Source organism: Nematostella vectensis, chromosome 6, assembly GCF_932526225.1.
Source record: "Nematostella vectensis chromosome 6, jaNemVect1.1, whole genome shotgun sequence".
Taxonomy (NCBI): domain Eukaryota; kingdom Metazoa; phylum Cnidaria; class Anthozoa; order Actiniaria; family Edwardsiidae; genus Nematostella; species Nematostella vectensis.
In genome coordinates, this window is record NC_064039.1 from 12,441,637 (window position 1) to 12,463,009 (window position 21,373).

Sequence of the window (21,373 nt, forward strand, 5' to 3'; positions counted from 1 at the left end):
AGAAAGAAACTCATGGTGATTTCTTTATCTCAAAACTATAAACATAACATTACTACAAGGTAAAAAAAAATAATTTGCCTGGTGTCTTCGGCACAATTCCTGGAGTTTCAGAATTATTAAGGATAGAGGAAGCCGTCTGCATAATGATTCATGACGTACAAGGATTTGTCGGCTTTGCACTAAACACGCAAAGACAAAGCTTCCCAAAAGCCATTGCGGCCCATGCGCTTAAAATAACAGAGCGCTGTGACAACAAAACGTTTGATTGTTTGATTATGCGCAACCGTATGCATAATCAGTAGCTGTCTTTACAACTGGCGTCTTCTACTGGGACAGCGAAATGGCAGACAAACTCCTTGAAACTTTACGAGTTCTTGCGCGGTCTAGCTAACAAAATACTTTGGCAAGCTGAGAGATTTTGAGGGCAAACGTTTAAGAGTAAGATGACTGCCACAAACGAGGCTGAAAGGAAACAACAGCTTCGTGATTTTCAACGAAGTGCCCACCGCTTACTCAGCGAGGACGATCGCGATTATTTACATTATGTGATGAAGGAATACCAGACCTACAAGTCGGTAGAAAAACTTGTATCAGCACTTCGATCATGCCTGGATACACCGAGAAAGCTCGACCTGCTTGCAGACATACGCAATTTAATCCCCAAAGCACATTTGAGTAAGTTTGATAGCCTGGTGCCGTATCACAAAATGGCACATCCGATCAAACCACCGAATCAAATAGCGCCAGACCGCAAGACCCAAAGTCTAAACTTGAGAAACGGAGAACTTAAAGGGCTACAAGAAAACGGGGATGAATCAATGTTTAAAGTTGTTACTCTTGTAAAGACTGACCCAGACCAAGTTTTAGGGCTCAGTATTCGTGGGGGAAGAGAACACGGATGCGGCGTGTACATCTCACAAGTTGATTCGGATTCTCAGGCAGAGAAGCAAGGATTGCATCTTGGAGACCAGATTATTGAAGTCAATGGAATCGACTTCGAGCAAATAGCTCAAAACTCCGCTATAAATTTGCTTTCTTCTTTGAGTAAAATGAAGCTTGTGATAAGGACGGGTGGTAAAATGCCGGACATCTTGGATGTAAAGTCACCGAAAAATTGGTAAGTTACGCTCGTGTGCTCCCGTTGCGCGTTCATAGTAACAACTAAAGCGTGTGTATCTTTATCTTTCTACGGGTCAAAAATCAGTATTATCTCGTATATCCGGTCTCAGCTTATCAATCTTTTTATGAACTTTAACAAATCTTCGTAATTTTGATTTCAACATTTTTATTAGTGTAGTTGACTACCTACTTCGATATTGGACTATGAATATGCGATTTTGATATGTGCGTTTCGCTTTCTGTGATGTGATATGCTCTGAGAATAAATTGATATTGACCGATCTTTTCATTGTCGATAACCCTTCTTTGGAACTCCTAACGAAGTCGAATTCCATAACACCGAAATGGCTTCCTGCTGCAATAGACTGGCTTTCTACAGTAACTTGTAAGTTTTGTTGCGACTTTAAACACTCAATTAATTGTATTTTGAAATTAAAAATAAGTACATGTTATTAACTGTGGCTCAGCAATTTTAATAAAGTTGTCTAATAAATCAAGAAATATTCTTTAAATAGTCTAATAGATGTTTACATAAAACAATCCTGAAAGTGCTAAACAGCTAATAGCCCAAAGAGCTGTCTACTTGCAAAAGTTAAAGCGCCACTTTTCTTACTTTCGATGGGCAAAAATACATTAAATACCCATTAAATGTCGTAAAATGTGCTTTTTTCTTTCAATTTTAGGAATAATTTATTTAAACCTGTCACTTTTCCAAAGTGTAAGTTGTTTGTTTTTCGTACAAAAGCCCAGGTTAAGGACTGGCCTATTTTGTTACAGAGGCCATAGCCAAATATTTTTCATACATTTTTTGTTGTATCTTTGTATTGTGTTTAACATAAACTTCATTAACTTTTGACATAAATACCCTCAGATAAAGCTCTTTTGTCTCTAAATAAAGGAATATATTCCATCACCCATGGTGGATTTATAGGATTATCTTTACAGTGTGTTTATCATGCTATTTCTTTTAGTAAAAGTATGAAATCATGTTTTGACTCAACTTATCAGCATAAGTAAAATGTGAATAAAAAGGTTTAAAGAAATTGTGCATATAAGTGCACATTCCACACTACACAAAGGGTTTTTTTTTGTTTCTGGTTTTGTCCACTCTTGGTACGTGTGTTTTTGTTTCTCGGGGACAGGACTTAGCCAATTATATGTGAATCCGCACTGAACATTCAAGCCGAACACGAAATGCATACGTTTTAATCAGATGTGACTTCTGAGAACCGAATCATGGTACGTAGAAGCGTTAATATCTGCCTGGGATCTATTGCTGTCCATTATCAAGCAAGCTGCAACTAGTACGATGCTATAGTTTGCCTGCGATAATATTTTATTTGGCAACGGCCTGATTGACAAGGATAAACAAAGTTGTGTTTTTGTTTCAAAACGGCCAGCTCAGCCTGCAAGCCATTGCATCCTTTGATATTCGGCCCTTCGAGGACAAACTTTTGTCAACTGTCTACTCGGGTCCGCACTTGTCTTTGGTCATAACCTGAAAGGTGCTGTCAACAACTATCCCTGTACAAACAGCTAAAAGTACTAGTGCGGATTGGCCCCAACGGATTGTTATTTACTAATTTCAAGCAATGTTGCACAGGAGGATCCATGTGACACACTTGTTTGTGATACTCATGAAACATTGCGGGTTACAACACGTGGATACTCCAAATGCAACCTTATTTGAAATAGGTGTATCCTTAAAAAATTAGAATTCCTTTTGGTTAAAATACACTTAATGTATGAATGGCAAATACCTTTTTTGATCACTAGGACAAATTCTGATCTCTTTAGATACTAAGGAGTTCCCTGTTTAGGGCTGTAGCAGGGGGTGGGGCACTGGAGTCTGTGTCCACCTCTCCACTCCATTTTACTTAATTTTTAATATAAGGAAAGGACCAGTAGAGGCATGGCTGTGCCCCTTACGTTTTGTGTCTGTATCATACATGTATCATGTACATGTATCATGCACAGCTGAACAGTAGATCCATATGCTCAACGTTCTAGCTCTTTTGATCCACAAAAGAGTCATAAGAGCATCATAAATTTAAAACAACACTTATAAAACACATTATGAACTTTTTCTTGAATATTTATATCATTGGATAATAGGGAGAAACAAAATGGAAAAGTGTCCCCAAGAGAGAAAGCTGGTGATGACAGCTTACAGAACAGCAGTGCAGGGAGTGGTAGTAATTACGGAATAACACTCCAGCCGAATCACCACATACTAAACAGCTCCGAAGAGAGACGAGTAAACCTTGTGGTTGAGCCTACTCAGACGGGCTTCATTGGGTTCAACCTGCGAGGCGGGGCTGAATATGGACTGGGTATATATGTCTCTGGGTAAGCTGTTAGATTAAAGTTCTTTATGTATCCATATTGCCCTGTGGAGGGTAGGTGTGGTTTCAGGGGGAGGGGTAGGTGGTGGTTTCATTAAGCACCATTTATAAGAACACAGGGATAACCTAGGTTTTTATGTGCTCAACAAATTTGTTGTCGGCTGCATATGTACTGCTTGAAACCTGTTGGTTTAAAAAAAGACATTTATATAAAAAGAAATATCTGCTGAGAAAAGTGGAGGTCTGGTGTCCCCCTGCCCTTCCGCTGCTCCTGAATGCATTGGGGCTAAACTTGGCAAATTTACCTCCTGCCATATGTTCTATGTATTGGTTCCCCCTTCTTTGGGTTGGTGCACCCCCTCAGGATATCCAGGGTCTGCCCTACTGGAATAAACTCCCTGTGAACACACCTGCCCTGTACTTAACTTGTGCTGCTTACTCTTCCTAGTGTTGACCAAGGCTCACTAGCAGAGCAAGCAGGGTTCAGAGTTGGTGATCAGATTTTGAATGTCAATGATAAAAGTTTTGAAAACATCAAACATAAGGAAGCTGTGGACTTCATCAAAAGTAACAAGCATATCATTGTTACTCTAAAGGTATGTGATAAATACTTCTACAGTGCCGTAGTAGGCCTCAGAATATTGGATGGGCACAATTGAGAAACATTAAGAAAATATTAGGGGGTACTGATACGCCCCTATTGGTTATTTCCTTATAATTTTCGAAAAATATTAGGGGGGGCCCACCCCCTGCTACGGCCCTGTTCTAGTTAGAATATATGTATGCCACTTGAAGAACTTCGAAATTGTTTTAACACAGCCATGAGATTTTTGTAGCTCTTAAATGTTTCAGTTTAATCTATGGCTTGACAGTTTATGTCAAAGCATCAGGAGCAAAAGTAGGAATGAACACCCTGCTCCTTGTTGAAAACCTTTTTTAAAACCTTTATTTTAACTAACTGTTTCTCCCCTTTTTTAATGTCTACAGGCTGCAGGAAAGTTACCAGAGGCCAAACACTACTCATCTGAGATCAGCTGGATTCTTCCCGATGGCACTGTTGTTAGAGGTACGAAAAAGGCTAGAGGGTATTCGGAAGAGGTTATTCTTCCTTATAGCAATGTTGCTAGAGGTACGGAAAAGGTTATAGCTATTTTTCCTGATGGCAATGTCGCTAGACATTTGAGGTATAAGCGAGTATTCTTCCTTATTTAGAGGGTCAGAGGGTATTCTGAAAAGGTAAGAGGTTATTCTTCTTGGTGAGACACCTTCTGGTGTTGGGAAAGGTCTGGCGGGCGTTATTCTTCCTGGTGGAACTGTTTTTAGAAGCATGGAAGAGGTTAAAAGAGATCTTCCTGATGGCACTGGTCTTAGTAGCGTCTACTCATCGCCGGCTAGTTACTCTTTGTTTAATGCTTACGTTATTTTCGTTTGTTATTAGAAAGCAAAGAGCACTTCAGTCGATCTTTGTCTCAACCACCTTCGCCAGTGTCACCAATGGATCTTAGCTCCACATCAGCCCAGCTTGCTCTCTCTGCGAGTAGCAAACTTTCGCTCTCTGCCTTGGAGAACAACAACCACCCAGACATGCCTAAACCCGAGCTGAGAGAATTCGGTGTTCAAACCCCAGATATTCCAATGGTGGACGCAAATATGAGTCCTGTTCTTATGTCTACTCCGTGCCAGAGTCCTACCCCAGCAACCCCAGTGCAAGGGAGCCCTGAACTACAACGAGCAACAAGCGCAAAGAGTGTTGCCACCACGGCTTCCACTACTAGTAGCGGCGACAAAGGGAGCACAAATAGTAGAGAAGATTTGGAAAAGAGATATTCTTCCACGAACGCGGATGTAATTATGGTTGCGTCTGGTAGCGACGAGGCAATGCGACAGGATGATAAGAAGAAGGTCAAGAAATCAAAGTCCTTCTTGCAGAAACATGGCGATAAGATCAGATCCAAGTTAAGCTTCAGAAAGAAGAGTAAACCCAAGACGGAAACCAAAGGTAGGTCTTATAAAATACTTACCAGAATGTTGAGAGTCTTTTGTAAGGCATTAGAGGGTATTCTAAAATGTTTAATCTGTAGGGGAGGAGGCCGGGCTGACCCCCTTTTCTCTTGCTGGTTTTACGAGCGCGTCTTACGTCTCCGATGAAGATCTTTTTCTCCCTCCCTTCACTCTAGTGAAAAGGAGCAGTCTCGTTCGAAGCATGAAGCGGTAATCATTTTGTATTTAGGTGGGCCGACCAAGCAACAGATGCTGCTGTACATCGAGGAAAGAGCCAAGAAAATCCTGGTAGTGGATGAGTATGACGCCCTCATAAAGCACATTATACAGGTAGGTAATAGATCACACCCATACAGCTCTTGTGAGACTGTCGGTTTACACAATGCCTTAATTTCCTCTCCTTTCCCAGTAATCTTCACCTTGAAAAGATCGAAAGGCCTCGTTTACACGTATATAACTTCGCTCCATGACAGGTAATCAGGGATCCATGAAAAAAAGAGACTTGGAATCCGGAACCCGTGCTACTGGAATCCGGAATCTACACACTAGGATCAGGAATCCACACACTAGGATCCGGAATCCACTCACTAGGATCCGGAATCCAGAACCCTATTGGAGAACCTGTCATGGGGCGATAGATTAGATATTTTACCTCGAAGCCATCTGTCTCTATCTTACTTTGTAACCGTTGTACTTATGTAATCAGTATCTGGATAACGGAGATGTTGAAGTGCTTGTTAAGGAGCTACTGGCTATCTTGGACAAACCGGAGAAAGCTCTGCTGCTTAGGGACATCAGGTGAGGAATTATTCATGTTTGATTACTTTTTTACTTATAAAGTAATATCAATTGTTCGAGGGAAATAAATAGTGGGGTTTAATTTTTAACGCCTTTCTGAGGATAGAGTGGTTTCGGTGGCATCTCGAGCCGCGCACTTTAATACAACAACAAAGGACTTACGCTCGAATAGTCATCGAAACCATCGATGACGATGGACGTTTAGCAGGTTCCAACCTTGTTTGATTTATTTCCTGTTTACCCAGAACACCCAGCATGTCTACAGCTTCCCTGTAGTCTTTCTATAAAAAAATAACTTTAAAAAGCTCTCAAGCCAGCGAAAAATGCCGACATCTGCACATCTTGTCTAAACAAGACGGTATTGTTCTCCGTAGGTCGCTTATCTCACCGTACGATCTCGGACGGTTTGACGCCATGGTGTCCGTTCATGAAAAGGGCGCGCAGGAGTACTTATCAGTCTGTGTACCAGGTAACTATGAAGTCATAACTTATGGATTAACCCTTTCTCGAGTGGGCCGTAATATTTACCACAATTACACTTTCAAACCAACAAAACTCTGTGCAATTATGACATGGTAGACACCGTAATGCTCAGTTGGCCACAACTTGACGATATACACAACACCTCCAAACAAAGTGTGCAAACAGCCTCAGCATTGTCGCGCCAGTAAGCGCAATTTCCAGCTCTTTTCTGTTAGCCTGCAAACTTGTCCCTCATCAACTATCAGTAGGGCCTGTAAGGCCCAGCGATCGATGGAGGCAGTGTAATGTTGGTCTTTATCCCAGCAATTCCGGTCGCTGTTGGCACAAAGTAATTGAAACTTATCCATTTGACTTTTAAAAAGCTCACGCAAGATATGTTGTTATAAACACTCCATACATATTGCAGCTAATTGTTTTACTGGTCGCGCTGTAAGCACCGCATGCTACCAGGGGTCCTTCCATAGGATCTCCTTAGCAGCCCCCTTAAAAACCTCGATGTTTTCTATATGTCATACCTACTTCGTCTCCCGCCAACAGGTTCGCCCACCATTATCCCGACTGCTGTGGAAAAACCCAAACGCCAACTCGTCGCCGTCATTCAAGGTAACAGGAGACCTTCAATAAGCTCTTTAGAAAGGAAGAGGCAGAAGTTAAGAGATAGGCCTACGACCCTTTTACGCATTGACGTTCCGTAACTGTCATTGAATAAAGCTGTCCATTGCTCATGTCTTGTTTGTGAGTAGCAGTCAATCAAACTGCCTTGACTCCCAGGCTTCTTGCTGTTCATAGTCATGGTTTATGGTTCGAAAGTAATCCAAATGTTTGCTTTGACGTTTAGACAGTAGAGGCGGTTTCCAAATACGCAGCAACGCTGAACTCGAAAGAATACGCAAAGAAAAAGAAGAACAGGCAAAGATGCATAACCAACAATTAGCCTGGCTTGGGGGTAACATTCTCGACAGGCAGATGCGTCAGGGAACAAGTGAATACTACGCTGTCCAATCAACAACTCCCGAGCCCGGAGATATGAGACCGGTCAAAGACAGCGGCCTCCACGCATCACCAGGGCCAATGGCCATGGATATTCCATTAATCCAGATTCCTAATGGTAACATGAACGGCACTGACTCACCCCCAGTCGGCAAATCTGCGAACACGCTCATGGTGCCAGATAGGGTGGCCGTGGAATACCAAGATGACGACGATGACGAGGCGCCCGCGGCAATAGGTAGTCAGCAGTCTGCGTTTGTGCCGGTATCGGTTTCAGTTCCGAGCATTGCCGTGTCGGACGCGCCAAGCGAGCAGCTAATATTACTGCCGAAGAACAGGACAAGTCTAGGTAAGGACGGCGGGGGTAAACAAACGACCATTTCGTTAAGGATCGGAGCAAAGGGCCGACCATTTAGAGGATCGTAGGTGGAGTTGTGGGAATGTGACCTTTTATGTAACGATGGTTGGTGGGGGCGACCTCTTAGTTAAGGATGTGGTTGGGTGGGGGGGGGGGGATTAGTGACCATTTAAATAGCGTGGTGGAGGATTTGTGAAAATGTTTTGTCCATTTGCTTACTCGTGTGTATCTCTTTATTTTTTTTTAAAGCAGGCTCTGACTTGTGTTTGAAATATAGGTATCAGCATTTCCGGAGGTAAAGGCTCCAAAACCCAACCTGAGATACGAATCGAAAAGGTTTTCCCGGGGGGCGCGGCAGCAGATGACGGTAGACTAAAGGTAGGCACAAAACATGAGAGAGAGAGAGAGAGAGAGAGGCATGAGAAAGTTAGCCCAGGTCTTTGTCACATCTTGCTCCTGTTTTGTCTTGGACTTGTGACGTCACAGGTTAAACAATGGTTCACACACTTTATAAACAACCACTTTGAGAGATAATTCAAATTCACGACAGCATTGGTTTTGCACATTTCCCACGTTCTCTTACTGTGCCTGGCATGACACTTATCACAAATGGTTCTAGCGCCCATGCCATCCTTCTTTTTACTTATGTCTTGGTGACTGGGAATGCAATTTCGTTTTCCTTGCAAAAGGATATCGGTATAATGTCGCACGTATTCAATATGTTGACGTCATCGACTTAGCCCATGTTACCTTCTCCTAACCTCAGTCGCGGTAACCAGTTATCAATTTCGATTAGATACGATTATAGATGTTTATTCCTAATAAAGTCCTGTTTTGCAATTTAAGAACGGAGACGAGGTGATATCTGTCGATGGCATGAGCTTGAAAGATGTGACGCACGCAGAAGCAGTAGATATCATACGCCGATCCTACAACGACAAGAGCAAGACGGTGATGCAAATAGTGGTCTTTCCTAAACAGTGAACGTGGCTGATAAGACACCCAGGGAGACGGACCCAAAACTACTGGCAGGAGAGTGCCACAGAGGGTTTTAGGGAGATCAGTAGTTAGAACATATTTATGCCAGCCATGTGGTGATAATTCCTTGCCCTATTTTCATCGTCACCATTATCACATCATCACATCACATCAAGTATCAAAATCGTCGTCGTCAACATAATCTATTTCATGATTATGATTATCATCATCATTATTATCCTCATACATATTAACAGCATCAGCACACTATCAAACATCATCGTTATTATCTTACCACCAACATCATTATTATCACCATTATCGTTATCATGATCACCATAATCGTTATTATCATCATCATCAGCAGCAAAAGCAGCAGCAGCATATTAAAACAAGTCAAATGTGATATACAAAATGCGCTACTACATATTCTAGCTAACGTCTTGACAATGGATTTTTACCGCTAAAAGTTTTTTTAAGTATATAAACTAGGTATTTTATCGCTTGATATAACATTTTATACAGCTTTAAGGTGCATGTACAAGATTATCTTATTCGACACACAGCAATATTAGAATTTTGAAAAATCAAATCAAAGATGCTTCGACGCCGCTTGCATTACTGCTCAGGGCCTGGGGTTGAATGCCCTATTTTATCCAATCAAATGTCGAGACGTATTTATCCCTGGGCTAGGGCTAACCTGCTTCCCAGGAACCGTCCAAGGAGCTCAAGACAAAGTCTCAAAATATATACTCAAGATATTCTACAATCAATCATAAGTGCTGACGTCGTACATGCGGGGATGGGTATATTTTTTCAGCTCTAAATATCTCGTGTATTATCGGTGAAATTACAGATGTTTCTCCGTACGGGCAACACTTACTGATTTCGTTTATTGGCTCAGCTGTGACTCACACATTTGATTGGTAGAAAATCATTTGCAGCTCGAAAGCCGAGACTTCGTCTGGGCTGGCTATCTTATTATGCCAATAATGACTGGTATCAATCACCTAACGATGTATGTTGGCGGGTACTTGGGATGTGATGGCTTGCAGTCATTCCCTGGTTGTTTACCTTATTGTTGTCTCCACCATCAGCAAACTATAGAGAAATAATAAAAAACATCTACAACTATCATTTAAGCAGTTTTAAAGCGTATGTAGAGATTCACGATTCTCTTTGAAAGATGTAAATGCTGATGAATGCAGATGTTTTAAGGCAGTTTTAGTATGTCAGGAAAATCAACCTAAAACATTGTTGTACGTTTTCATACATAGTGAACATAGTCTTTCAATACACATTTGTTATAACATGTAAATAGTGCAGATGAGTATACTTTGTACAGATATAATTATCAAAAGCTTGATCTTTTAAAATATGTCTTGCTTTCTTGACATATATCTGTTGAAATTATAATACAGTGATACCATCACTTAATGGTGGTACACTAAATGTTGGTAACCCTGTGGTACCTTCACTGAATGGTGTTTACCCTGCAATACCATCACTGAATGGTGTTGCCCCTGCAATACCATCACTGAATGGTGGAGAACCTGTTGTACCATCACTGAATGGTAAAGACCCTGCAATACCATCACTGAATGGTGGAGACCCTGTGATACCATCACTGAATGGTGGAGAACCTGTTGTACCATCACTGAATGGTAAAGACCCTGCAATACCATCACTGAATGGTGGATACCCTGTGATACCACACTGAATGATGGAGAACCTGTTGTACCATCACTGAATGGTAAAGACCCTGCAATACCATCACTGAATGGTGGAGACCCTGTGATACCATCACTGAATGGTGGAAAACCTGTTGTACCATCACTGAATGGTAAAGACCCTATGGTACCATCACTGAATGGTGGAGACCCTGTGTACCATCACTGAATGGTGGAGAACCTGTTGTACCATCACTGAATGGCGGAGAACCTGTTGTACCATCACTGAATGGTAAAGACCCTGTGGTACCATCACTGAATGGTGGAGAACCTGTTGTACCATCACTGAATGGTGAAGAACCTGTTGTACCATCACTGAATGGTAAAGACCCTGTGGTACCATCACTGAATGGTAAAGACCCTGTGGTACCATCACTGAATGGTGGAGACCCTGTGATACCATCACTGAATGGTGGAGAACCTGTTGTACCATCACTGAATGGTGGAGAACCTGTTGTACCATCACTGAATGGTAAAGACCCTGTGGGACCATTACTGAATAATAAAGACCCTGTGGTACCATCACTGAATGGTGGAGACCCTCTGATACCATAACTTAATGGTGTTGACCATGTGGTACCATCACTGAATGGTGGTAGCCCTGTAGTACAATCACTAAATGGTGGTATCATTCCTGACTGGTGTTGACCCTGGGGTACATTCTGTGGTACCATCACTGAATGGAGACCCTGTATAACATCACTAAATGGTGGAAGCTCTGTGATACCATCATAGAGTGGATGTACTGAATGGTGATAGACATGCAGTACCATCACTGAATGGTGATAGCCCCGTGGTACCATCACTGCATGGTGAAGACCCTGTAATACCAACACCAAATGGTGTTAGCCCTGTAGTACAATCACTAAATGGTGGTATCATTCCTGACTGGTGTTGACCCTGTGGTACACCCTATAATACCGACACCAAATGGTGTTAGCCCTGTGGTACCATCACTGATTGTTGGAGACCCTGCATGCCATTACTAAATAGTGTTGCACAGTTGTCGGGGTTTTTCGCCAAGTTCTTGAGATTCACTACCACAACAGTGTGATATCAGAACTTTTATTTTTTTGTTTAAAACAAATATTTTCTTTACTTTGTAAAGCAACTGAACATACTTCACTTACAGATTCTTCATTATTCTAAAATTGTATTTTACAATGCCTACGGTTCCCAAGAATAATAATAAAAGGCTTTCAGAAACTGATGCATTATTATGTACAACAGACAAAAATAAGAATATTTAAGATTAAGGTTTCAAATTCTATTGCACAAGTAAATCAGTTAGATTATTATTGAAGAATGAACAAAACAGTAACGTTTAATTATGCTTTACACTCTTTATACGAATAAAGGATTGGTTCCAATGCCCCACATTTTGTATTCAAGCTCATTCATTGTTCTAATCTTCTATTTGCAATTTACATCAGCAATCCATGCTTCGTCTGCTCTCAACTGCATAACCAATCAATAAGCCAGTCATACATACTATTACAACATTGACTATTCCTAAACTTGATTATAAAAACCAAGGCTATAAGTACATTTTTCTGGATTTTATTGGATTTAATTCTCAAGAGAACAAAAGCATTCATGAATTCTTATATTTAAAGTTTATTTAAACAAATACTTGCTAGCCTCTCAAATCGAAGGCTGATCAAAAATATATGTTGGACTTTTCAAAAGATGTGCTTTCGATCACAGTTACTTCAAAATTCTGACATGCATGTGTGTAATTATATATTATTATCATGTGAAGCATATGCACAGCAACAATAAGGCAGCAAAAAGGGAGCCCCAAGTTTAATTAGGGTCTCACCATAAAAGCGTTTTCGTTTTAGATCTATTTGAGTCATCCATAATTATATAAAATAAAATAACTCTGGTTATCTTACATGAATGATCAGCACAACACATACTCTGGGTGTGAGGGAAGGATATGTGCTTGAAAAAAGGCTTCAGTTGAGTATGCTTATTTTTTATCTACATCTGCGACTAGACAAACCACCTAATTCCATTCAAATAATATATTTGCAAAATACATGTCCATTTAAAAAAATATCTAAAATCATCCTTAGCTAACTCCTTTATAGCTTGTATAAGAATTGCTACCAAATCCCTGAGAAGCTCCCATAGGCTGTTGTGCCATCACACCCCCTGACACACCCATCGAGCTTCCCATCAAGGGACGCCCCAAAAAGTTCATTTGACCCATGTTGGGCTGCATGTTCATTTGACCGATGTTGGGCTGCATGTTCATTTGACCCATGTTAGGCTGCATGTTCATTTGACCCATGTTGGGTTGCATGTTCATTTGACCCATGTTGGGTTGTATGTTCATTTGTTGCATTCCAGGGACTAGTCCATATGCAGGCATTTGGTGCTGATTGTTATAAGGTGATGCCATCATGATGCTTCCAGGTTGCTGTGATTGTAACTGATTCATGCTTGGTTGCTGGGGTTTCTCACGGTTCAGTGTCGGAACTAGGTCATCCAGGTTGATGTTAACAGGGCTATTTGACCATGTGGTTGATTTGGAAGACACGATGTCATTTCTTTGTTTCTGAGAAAAAAAAAAACAGAACAAAGGATAAGCAAAATGAATCAAAGTTTCTGTGAGCCAACACATGAATGCAAATGTGGTTCCTAGTCATTTTCTTGTGTGCTTAAAATTATAACAGGATACTCAACAAAGTATCGAATAAGAACAAATCAAAGCTTGGCACACATTCACAAGTAAAAAAGGGACTGAAAAGATACAGGGGGTAAAAAAGGAAAAATGATGTTAGTCTGAAAAAAATTGACAATTAAAAGCACAAACAGGAAACTATGTCTGTAGTCATAGTGAAAAAGATTGTAAAATCATTCGGGTGGAATAGCCAGCACTATCAAAAGTTAGTGCTGGAATTGATATACAGCAATCCCTTTCCAATCCCCGAAATAATTTCCTTGACCACCCTTACCATTAATGTGTTGAAAGCCAACGGTTAATAGCCAAAGGAGCAAAAGAATAAGGACTCACCATATTATTAGGGGTTGTCACCTTGTGCTGCTGTGCTAACTGGTAATTTGGCATGTTTGGTTGCATCATCCCTGATTGCACAGGCATCCCTAGCTGTGGCTGCATCCCAGGTGCGGACATCATGCCTCCTTGTGGCATCATGCCAACACTTGATGCACCCATGACACCAGTTGACATCCCCATCCCAGCTGATGATGTAGGCATTGCAACCATAGGGGAGGACATTGATGACATTCCCATGCCGGCCATAGGCTGCATTCCTATTCCAAGGCCAGCAGCTGGTTGCTGGATACTAGAGGTTGGCATGGTCATCCCACTACCCATTAAATTTGTAGGGGCTGCTGTCATCATGGATGCTAAAGGCTCATTACTTGTAATCAAACTTGCATTGGTCCCAGTCTGCAACAAGATAGTAATGAATTTAGGAGTGAATACCTATCACATAAGATAGTGAAGGGAGAGTATAAAACCAATGCCCTGGGCTAATGCTGTTCTTTCAGGTGCTGCTCCAAATGCAATTGCAAGCAAATGAACATAAAACAATCAACAGCATTTGTATTCAAGTGTGGTGCTTATTTTACAGTGGAAGGCCCTTGGGCAGTACTTTTTCAAGGTGGAGCAAACTTACCAACATGGTCCTAGTCTGTTTTCAAAAACACAAAAAAATCCTCAAATGTGTTGAAATTTTAAAGGAACTATAAAACAGGTAGGCAATACCATATTATGAGTATTACTGGCCAACCTGAGATAGATGAGAAGCTGAATTCATCCCTGCGAAAAAGGAATCATCAGAGATGTTGTTGGATTGAGTTGCTGATGAGGACTTGAAGTCAGCAAAGTCTCCAAAGTCTTCACTAGTCGAGGCAGCAGTTGCTAGGTAAAACACAAATACAGCTGGAATAAGAATCTAATTCACTAATAAATCTATGATATATGAGATGATGTGCACAGGAAGGATTTCCACCCACCATAAGATACCAAAAGGGTGTACTGTACCTCCTCAACACTCCAAAATCCTCTCAAATTAAAATAAAATAAAATAGAAAAATATCTTGAAAGTTCGTCTTGTTCCCTACTAATAATGTCTTAACTATGCTTTGGGTTAAACATGCAAATCTTACCCTCTGGCTTGCATAAACGTCATTCATCTAACTCCCTTCTAATAACGTGCAAACTATACCTTGGGTGAAATCTGCAAATCCTTCGCTTTTGACAGGTGAGGCTGACTGGAAGTCTGCAAATGGGTCATCAGCTTGATTAGCTGGTGCTGCTGCTTTTGCAGCAGTGTTTGATGAAGATCCTCCAAACAGCAAGTCCACAAGGTCAGATGATTCAGTAGTGGCCCCGGAGGTGGGTGCTATGGAGGTTGCTGAGCTTGTTCCGTTGACAGTTGCAGGGGTTTCAGTGGCGACACCACGATAGTGTGCCGCAGCCCCCAAGTCTAAAGTCCTAGTCGGTGTTGACTTAAATAGTCCTTTCTTGTTTGTGGAGTCTAATCCATCTTCTGACTCTGCCTCCTTGTCTTTTTCTTCTGATGCCTCTTCTGCCTCTGATTCACTGGATTTGCAAAGTCACAATAGAGACACATCACCAAAACAGGACAAATTTTTTTTAAGCAGAAATGTGCTGTCTTAGTCTATTCAGCAATTGAGCCATCCTGTTACGGCCAACAAGGAGCCTACCCCCCCCCCCCCTGGGGGAAATTTGCTCAGAACATGTGGATAGCAGTTGAACTTGGTGAAGGCGTTTACTTTCAAGGTTTTACAAGAACACGGTCAAGGCATTTACTTTCAAGGTTTTACAAGAACACGGTCAAGGCATTTACTTTCAAGGTTTTCAAGGACACAGTCAAGGCGTTTATTTTCAAGGTTTTACAAGGACACGGTCAAGGCGTTTATTTTCAAGGTTTTACAAGAACACGGTCAAGGCATTTACTTTCAAGGTTTTCAAGGACACAGTCAAGGCGTTTATTTTCAAGGTTTTACAAGAACACGGCCAAGGCATTTACTTTCAAGGTTTTACAAGAACACGGTCAAGGCGTTTATTTTCAAGGTTTTACAAGAACACGGTCAAGGCATTTACTTTCAAGGTTTTACAAGAACACGGTCAAGGCGTTTATTTTCAAGGTTTTACAAGAACACGGTCAAGGCATTTACTTTCAAGGTTTTACAAGAACACGGTCGAGGCATTTACTTTCAAGGTTTTACAAGAACACGGTCAAGGCGTTTATTTTCAAGGTTTTACAAGAACACGGTCAAGGCGTTTATTTTCAAGGTTTTCAAGGACACGGTCAAGGCGTTTACTTTCAAGGTTTTACAAGAACATGGTCAAGGCATTTACTTTCAAGGTTTTACAGGGACACGGTCAAGGCGTTTATTTTCAAGGTTTTACAAGAACACGGTCAAGGCGTTTAGTTTCAAGGTTTTACAAGAACACGGTCAAGGCGTTTATTTTCAAGGTTTTACAAGAACACGGCCAAGGCATTTACTTTCAAGGTTTTACAGGGACACGGTCAAGGCGTTTATTTTCAAGGTTTTACAAGAACACGGCCAAGGCATTTACTTTCAAGGTTTTACAGGGACACGGTCAAGGCGTTTATTTTCAAGGTTTTACAAGAACACGGTCAAGGCATTTACTTTCAAGGTTTTACAAGAACACAAATGTAAGCGTTCACAGTTCATTATAGTTTTTACAGGTTATAGTTGTTGATAATTTATCCATTCGTAGAATTTGATACCACACAACATACCACAAGAAACATACAACGAATACAGCAGTTTCACAACAAACCCAGCAACGAATACAGCAGCTTCACAACAAACCCGGCAACGAATACGGCAGTTTTACAACAAACCCGGCAACGAATATGGCAGTTTAACAACAAACCCGGCAACGAATACGGCAGTTTTACAACAAACCCAGCAACGAATACGGCAGTTTCAAAGTTAGTCTACGGATTTAGGGATAGTTTACAGACTCAAGGACTACAATTGGTGAACCAAGGAACAAGGACTCATAATACATATATCCTTTCGTTGTTACAGTAATCGGTACTGTTGAAATAAAGTTCAGAGTCGTTGTTATTATCGATCGAGTGTGTTATCAAAGTTTGTGTCATGATTATTGTTCCCTGTGCCTGAATACGTAGAATCGCGGGTACACATCCTTTTTACAGTAACTAAACACAATTTTGTGTGGCTCAAAGCACATTAAGGTCATTCCATGAAAGTAACTGCACAAGTAGGAAATGCCATTAAGAAACACTGAAAATGCCAACTATAGGAGTGCATCAATTATAGCTGGAATCGCTTATTGAGAAAAAAAATCATCCACCAGCCATTTTAAAAATATAGAAAAAAGGCCCGTACATTTCCTCCAAGTATGTTATTCCAGTTGCAGCTTCAATACTATAAGTAAGTAAAAGTAAAAGTTTGGAAAAATTGAGCCCTGTCAAATTATTCAAAATCCCTTTCCCAACACTTGGTAAAGGACAGTTAGAAATTTACCTGTCTTTGTAGTCATGCCCAAATGATCCAGCCCTTTCCCTCCACTCTCTGTACTTGCTCTTCTTAGTGGTTTTGCTATTAAATTCATCAAATTGGTCTTGACCAGAGGGGGCTGAATCATATCGGTCACCTGATAGAAAAAAGAAACACCAGAGATGTCAATTTTTATAAGGAGAAAATAAAGAGAAAGGGGAGAAACACTAACAGCAATAGCAAAAAAAATTGTATTCATTCTGGTTAAATCAAAATCACAATGTCACTAAGATAATGAAATACAGTCTGTAATACACTTTTTAACAACAGTTTTTCTATTTGCAAAAATGGACAAAAATGATTGCTATCACCCGTTAGTATAAATCTACCCACATACAATCAGAAATCCAGCAATTTGATTGGCTCTCGTACTCACTATCTATTGAGCGATAGATAGCGAGTAGCGTAAAAACCGGCGTTTTTCACAAAAACAACATGAATTGTTATTAAAATCGTCAGTTATTCAAAAGGAGTATGTGAGTTGATTTATACTAAAACAATTACGCGCCTCGTTGACTATCTATTGACTTATAGAAAACTTGAATTCGTAGTCTAATTGTTAATTAGAGATCAGCACTTGCTACAAGGCAAAGTAGCATTATTCAAGATATGTTAGCTTGAGCAAATTCTGTATCATTTTTTCATGTTACATTGAATAGCAGGAAAACATGGGTCCACGAAACCAAAAAAAAGTGAGCACCAAAAAGGCAGCAAGAATTTGACTTTGTTCTGTCCAAGTTTAGTGTGCTATTTGAAGCTAATAACTTTGATGATGGAAACAGAATGGCATAAAGTAATAGATATTGCTAAAAAATAAGACATTTAGGAAAAAAATAATCCATGTCTGCTAAAGAAATAATTGTAAACTAAGCTAAAGAAAGCTGAGAGTTTAGATTGTTAGTATATGCAATTAATAGTATGATAAACTGTGAGTATGCTAAGCACACCTGAGGCTGTCCTAATGACGATATTCTAGATATTCTAGAGAACCTCCTTTCCTAGCTAAGCTTTAAAGTATGTTTGTAGCACTCTTTATTTCAAACGTTACTGTTTGTTAACACTCAGCAAAGCTTTCAAAGGTTGTCAAAAACAGGAAATAAGAGGGACATCCATCAGTTAAACTAGCATGGAAGGCAAAACAGAGCTAGGCTCCAATTCAAATGTCCCTGTGAGTGCACTGTAAAAAAACACAACTCAATACAAAACACAAAATAAAAAAACAAAATAAATCTACTGTATACTTTGCCCATAAATGTAAAAAAATGAAAATGTGCATAAAGATTGCGATTGATTGATTCTCACTGAGGGTGCTCACTGCCAGAGGATTTATTGCGTCTCCAATGGTTCTTTAACCTCTCTTTGATTACGGTTAGTGAAGTATATTGGATTGATTTGGGGCGGAGTATTAGTCTACGACTAATAATGAATCAATAAATGTTAAAAGAGTTGACAATCAGAACACTCAACTAAAACCTACAGTACTTCTACTTGATCTTTGCCATTCACTAACAGTATTCTTTGTACAGTGGAACCCGGATTTTACGATATGCCTTGGGAGAAAAAAAATGTATCGTAAAATCAAGGTATTGATGCAAAGAGGTCCTCGATTAGTAAAATCGAAAAAATAAAACGAAAATCAATTGAAAAAAATGTTGAAGCAAGGTCGGGTTAATGATCAACCTTTGCAAAATAATAATATTGTAACTATACTCTGTGTGTAGAGTAAGACTGTACAGTAACTCTGTAAGACTGTAATCAGCATGTCAAGTCAAAAAATTAACTTTACTTTAAGTGTGTGGTGTATTGAGTTTTTCTCTTTTTGTTGATAGACAGAATCAGTAATATCGTTGTATCGAGGTCAAAATTACATTTTGGAGAACAATTCCAATCGTAAAATCGAGGAATATCGTTGTATCCAATATCGTAACATCGGGGTAATTTCTGATACATTTCACTGCATTTCTGCAGGGAGAAAGGAATGCTATCCTAAAATCAAGGTTATTGTAAAATCCAGTATTGTAGGATCCAGGTTCCACTTTATAATGCAAATTTAACAATAATCTTGTAAGTGCTTTTTGCAGTTAGAAATCAGCTTGACTTAATAGCATAAAATGAGTTTTCACAACAATTCAGGTTGGTATACATACCTTAATCTCTAGCAAACTAACGACTCTTATCCAATCCCTCCATAAAACCAAGACAATTTGGCAATTGATGCAGAGGGATTGAAGATAAGCCATGTCAATAAGGATTGTTAAAGCCCTAACGGGTCCTTCTCTTACTTTTTTTCCAGTGGTTCTCCCTTGACATCCCAGAACCTTATAAAGTGATGGGATTGGAATTTGTTATTACTTTAGCAAGCCAAAGTGATCCAAATTATATCCAAAGGATAACGAACAGAACTTAAATATAACCTACTGACAAATAAACAGCATATAATTAGAATATAGGACCTCCAAGAGGAGGTCGACGAATATCACACATTATTCCACTTACTATAATGGCTGTCACGATAATTTTCTGAAGAAACCCCAGTATATTTGTCACGATTTTTCTTGGCTCTCTTCCGTTCGCTTCTTATTCTATCGTCGTCTTGGACAAGCTCAATTAATTCCTTCACCTTATGCCGCACTGAGAAGGAAAACAAATGCCTAATTGAAATAATTGAAAAGAATGAAGAAAATCGTTCAACAAGAGCTTCAAACGTTTTATGTTTACGTGGTGTGTACGTAAATTTCGTGTCGATTTCATCTGATATCGTAACAACAAAGCTTTTAATGTCGTAAAAACTCACCGTTGATGCCTTGATCTTTGCCATTTTCGTCAGTATGATGGAAGTTTTCCAGTTGTCTCATGTCGTAGATATGGTCTCTGGCATTAGTGACAACTCTATCTGATCCATTCTTGAGCAAATATCCCAGCAAAAGGAGAGACTACGAATAAATCGATCATCGGATTTAATACAAGCAAAACCCTTGTTGGACATATTTGGTTGATTATATTTTGATAATACCGCTAGTAACATATCTACCTTGTAAATTCGGCGCCAATATTTTTTCGGTTCCTGCAACATCCGTTTCCAAAGCATTGACATTACTTCAGGAAAGTGTTCGTATGTGAAAGTATATTTAGCGATTTCTTGCATCAAAGATCCATGAGGTCCCCATGTATCATCGTTTGTAGCTTCCCGGACTTTGGCTTCCACCTCAGAGTAGTTCATTACTACGTTAGTCCTGCAAAATATGCAACAATCGCGTAAGATTTTGGTTCACATCCGTACCAAGACTTCAAACTGAGACCGGAACACCGGCGAACGCAGCTAACTTTGCAATTAAACTCACACTTTATCACTTATTTCCCGTATCTTCCACATCCTGAGTATAGTTCAAGTGAAAATTTAGTAAAATTTAGGTTGCAAACTCACGATAAAGGCTCGATGGAAACGGATTCTGATAGAGTTAAAGGAAATAAAGATGGCCGCCTACAGAGCCGCCTCGAAGCGTAGAAGACTGTGACGTCATACATACCGACAGGTCAGGTGATTCGATATCTACTTACGGGCACAAGGCAGGATGAACCGGAAATTTTCTATTTAACATTTGCCAAATAAAAGAAAATTATAAAGCAACAACAGTAAAGATGATAAAAAATGCGTTGAATATTTGAAAACCACGAAATTTAAGTGAAACAAAAATACAGTGTAATAGGGTATTAATCTCGTCCAAGGTATATCGGATAGCTTTGTAACGGCCTGCTCACCAATCCCACCTAATGAACCATGGCCTCAAGGCCACAGCTTCCCCCACCCCTCTCCTCCAGGAGATACCTGTCACACCCTCCTGTGGAATATTAGGGGGGTACGGTTCTTCCACATTTTAAAATACAGGGCCGTAGCAGGTGGGGCACTTGGGGCATGATATACATAATATTTAAAAAAAATATATAAAGAAATGACCAGTAGGGGCATGGCTTTACCCCCGATATTTTCTTAACGTTTCTGTATTGTG

General features: G+C 40.1%; 2 protein-coding genes across 3 annotated transcripts; one reads left to right on the forward strand and one right to left on the reverse strand.

Annotated features, from left to right (window-relative positions):
• The first annotated feature begins 271 nt into the window (after positions 1–271).
• Positions 272–10,448, forward strand: LOC5520936 (PDZ domain-containing protein 7). The gene is made up of 12 exons (XM_048728847.1): positions 272–1,117; positions 3,235–3,468; positions 3,913–4,060; positions 4,452–4,530; positions 4,903–5,463; positions 5,695–5,795; positions 6,172–6,263; positions 6,638–6,732; positions 7,284–7,349; positions 7,585–8,085; positions 8,372–8,472; positions 8,941–10,448. Exons 1-12 carry the CDS (start codon positions 444–446, stop codon positions 9,076–9,078), a joined length of 2,790 nt encoding a protein of 929 aa, XP_048584804.1. The 5' UTR covers positions 272–443; the 3' UTR covers positions 9,079–10,448.
• A 1,405-nt stretch (positions 10,449–11,853) lies between these two features.
• On the reverse strand, positions 11,854–20,883 carry LOC5521040 (clathrin interactor 1). Of its 2 annotated transcripts, XM_032366015.2 has the most exons (10): positions 20,708–20,882; positions 20,398–20,599; positions 20,161–20,299; positions 19,863–19,997; positions 19,649–19,684; positions 17,334–17,463; positions 15,008–15,384; positions 14,570–14,700; positions 13,828–14,226; positions 11,854–13,368 (listed from the first exon to the last, which is right to left on the reverse strand). In XM_032366015.2, the coding sequence occupies exons 1-10, from the start codon at positions 20,737–20,739 to the stop codon at positions 12,880–12,882; spliced, it is 2,070 nt and encodes a 689-aa protein (XP_032221906.2). In that variant the 5' UTR covers positions 20,740–20,882; the 3' UTR covers positions 11,854–12,879. The 2 variants fall into 2 exon arrangements, with proteins under 2 accessions (XP_032221906.2, XP_001640851.3); XM_001640801.3 differs by lacking the exon at positions 19,649–19,684 and having other exon boundaries at positions 20,708–20,883.
• Between the last annotated feature and the right edge of the window lie 490 nt (positions 20,884–21,373).

Coding starts and splice junctions, on each gene's coding strand:
- LOC5521040 (XM_032366015.2), bottom strand. CDS start 20,739: ATGTGGAAGATACGGGAAATAAGTGATAAAGT. Junction 19,998..20,160: donor CAAAGATCAAGGCATCAACG/GTGAGTTTTTAC, acceptor TTTCCTTCTCAG/TGCGGCATAAGGTGAAGGAA. Junction 19,685..19,862: donor TTATCGTGACAGCCATTATA/GTAAGTGGAATA, acceptor TCACTTTATAAG/GTTCTGGGATGTCAAGGGAG.
- LOC5520936 (XM_048728847.1), top strand. CDS start 444: ATGACTGCCACAAACGAGGCTGAAAGGAAACAACAGCTTCGTGATTTT. Junction 4,531..4,902: donor CGATGGCACTGTTGTTAGAG/GTACGAAAAAGG, acceptor GTTTGTTATTAG/AAAGCAAAGAGCACTTCAGT. Junction 6,264..6,637: donor CTGCTGCTTAGGGACATCAG/GTGAGGAATTAT, acceptor TGTTCTCCGTAG/GTCGCTTATCTCACCGTACG.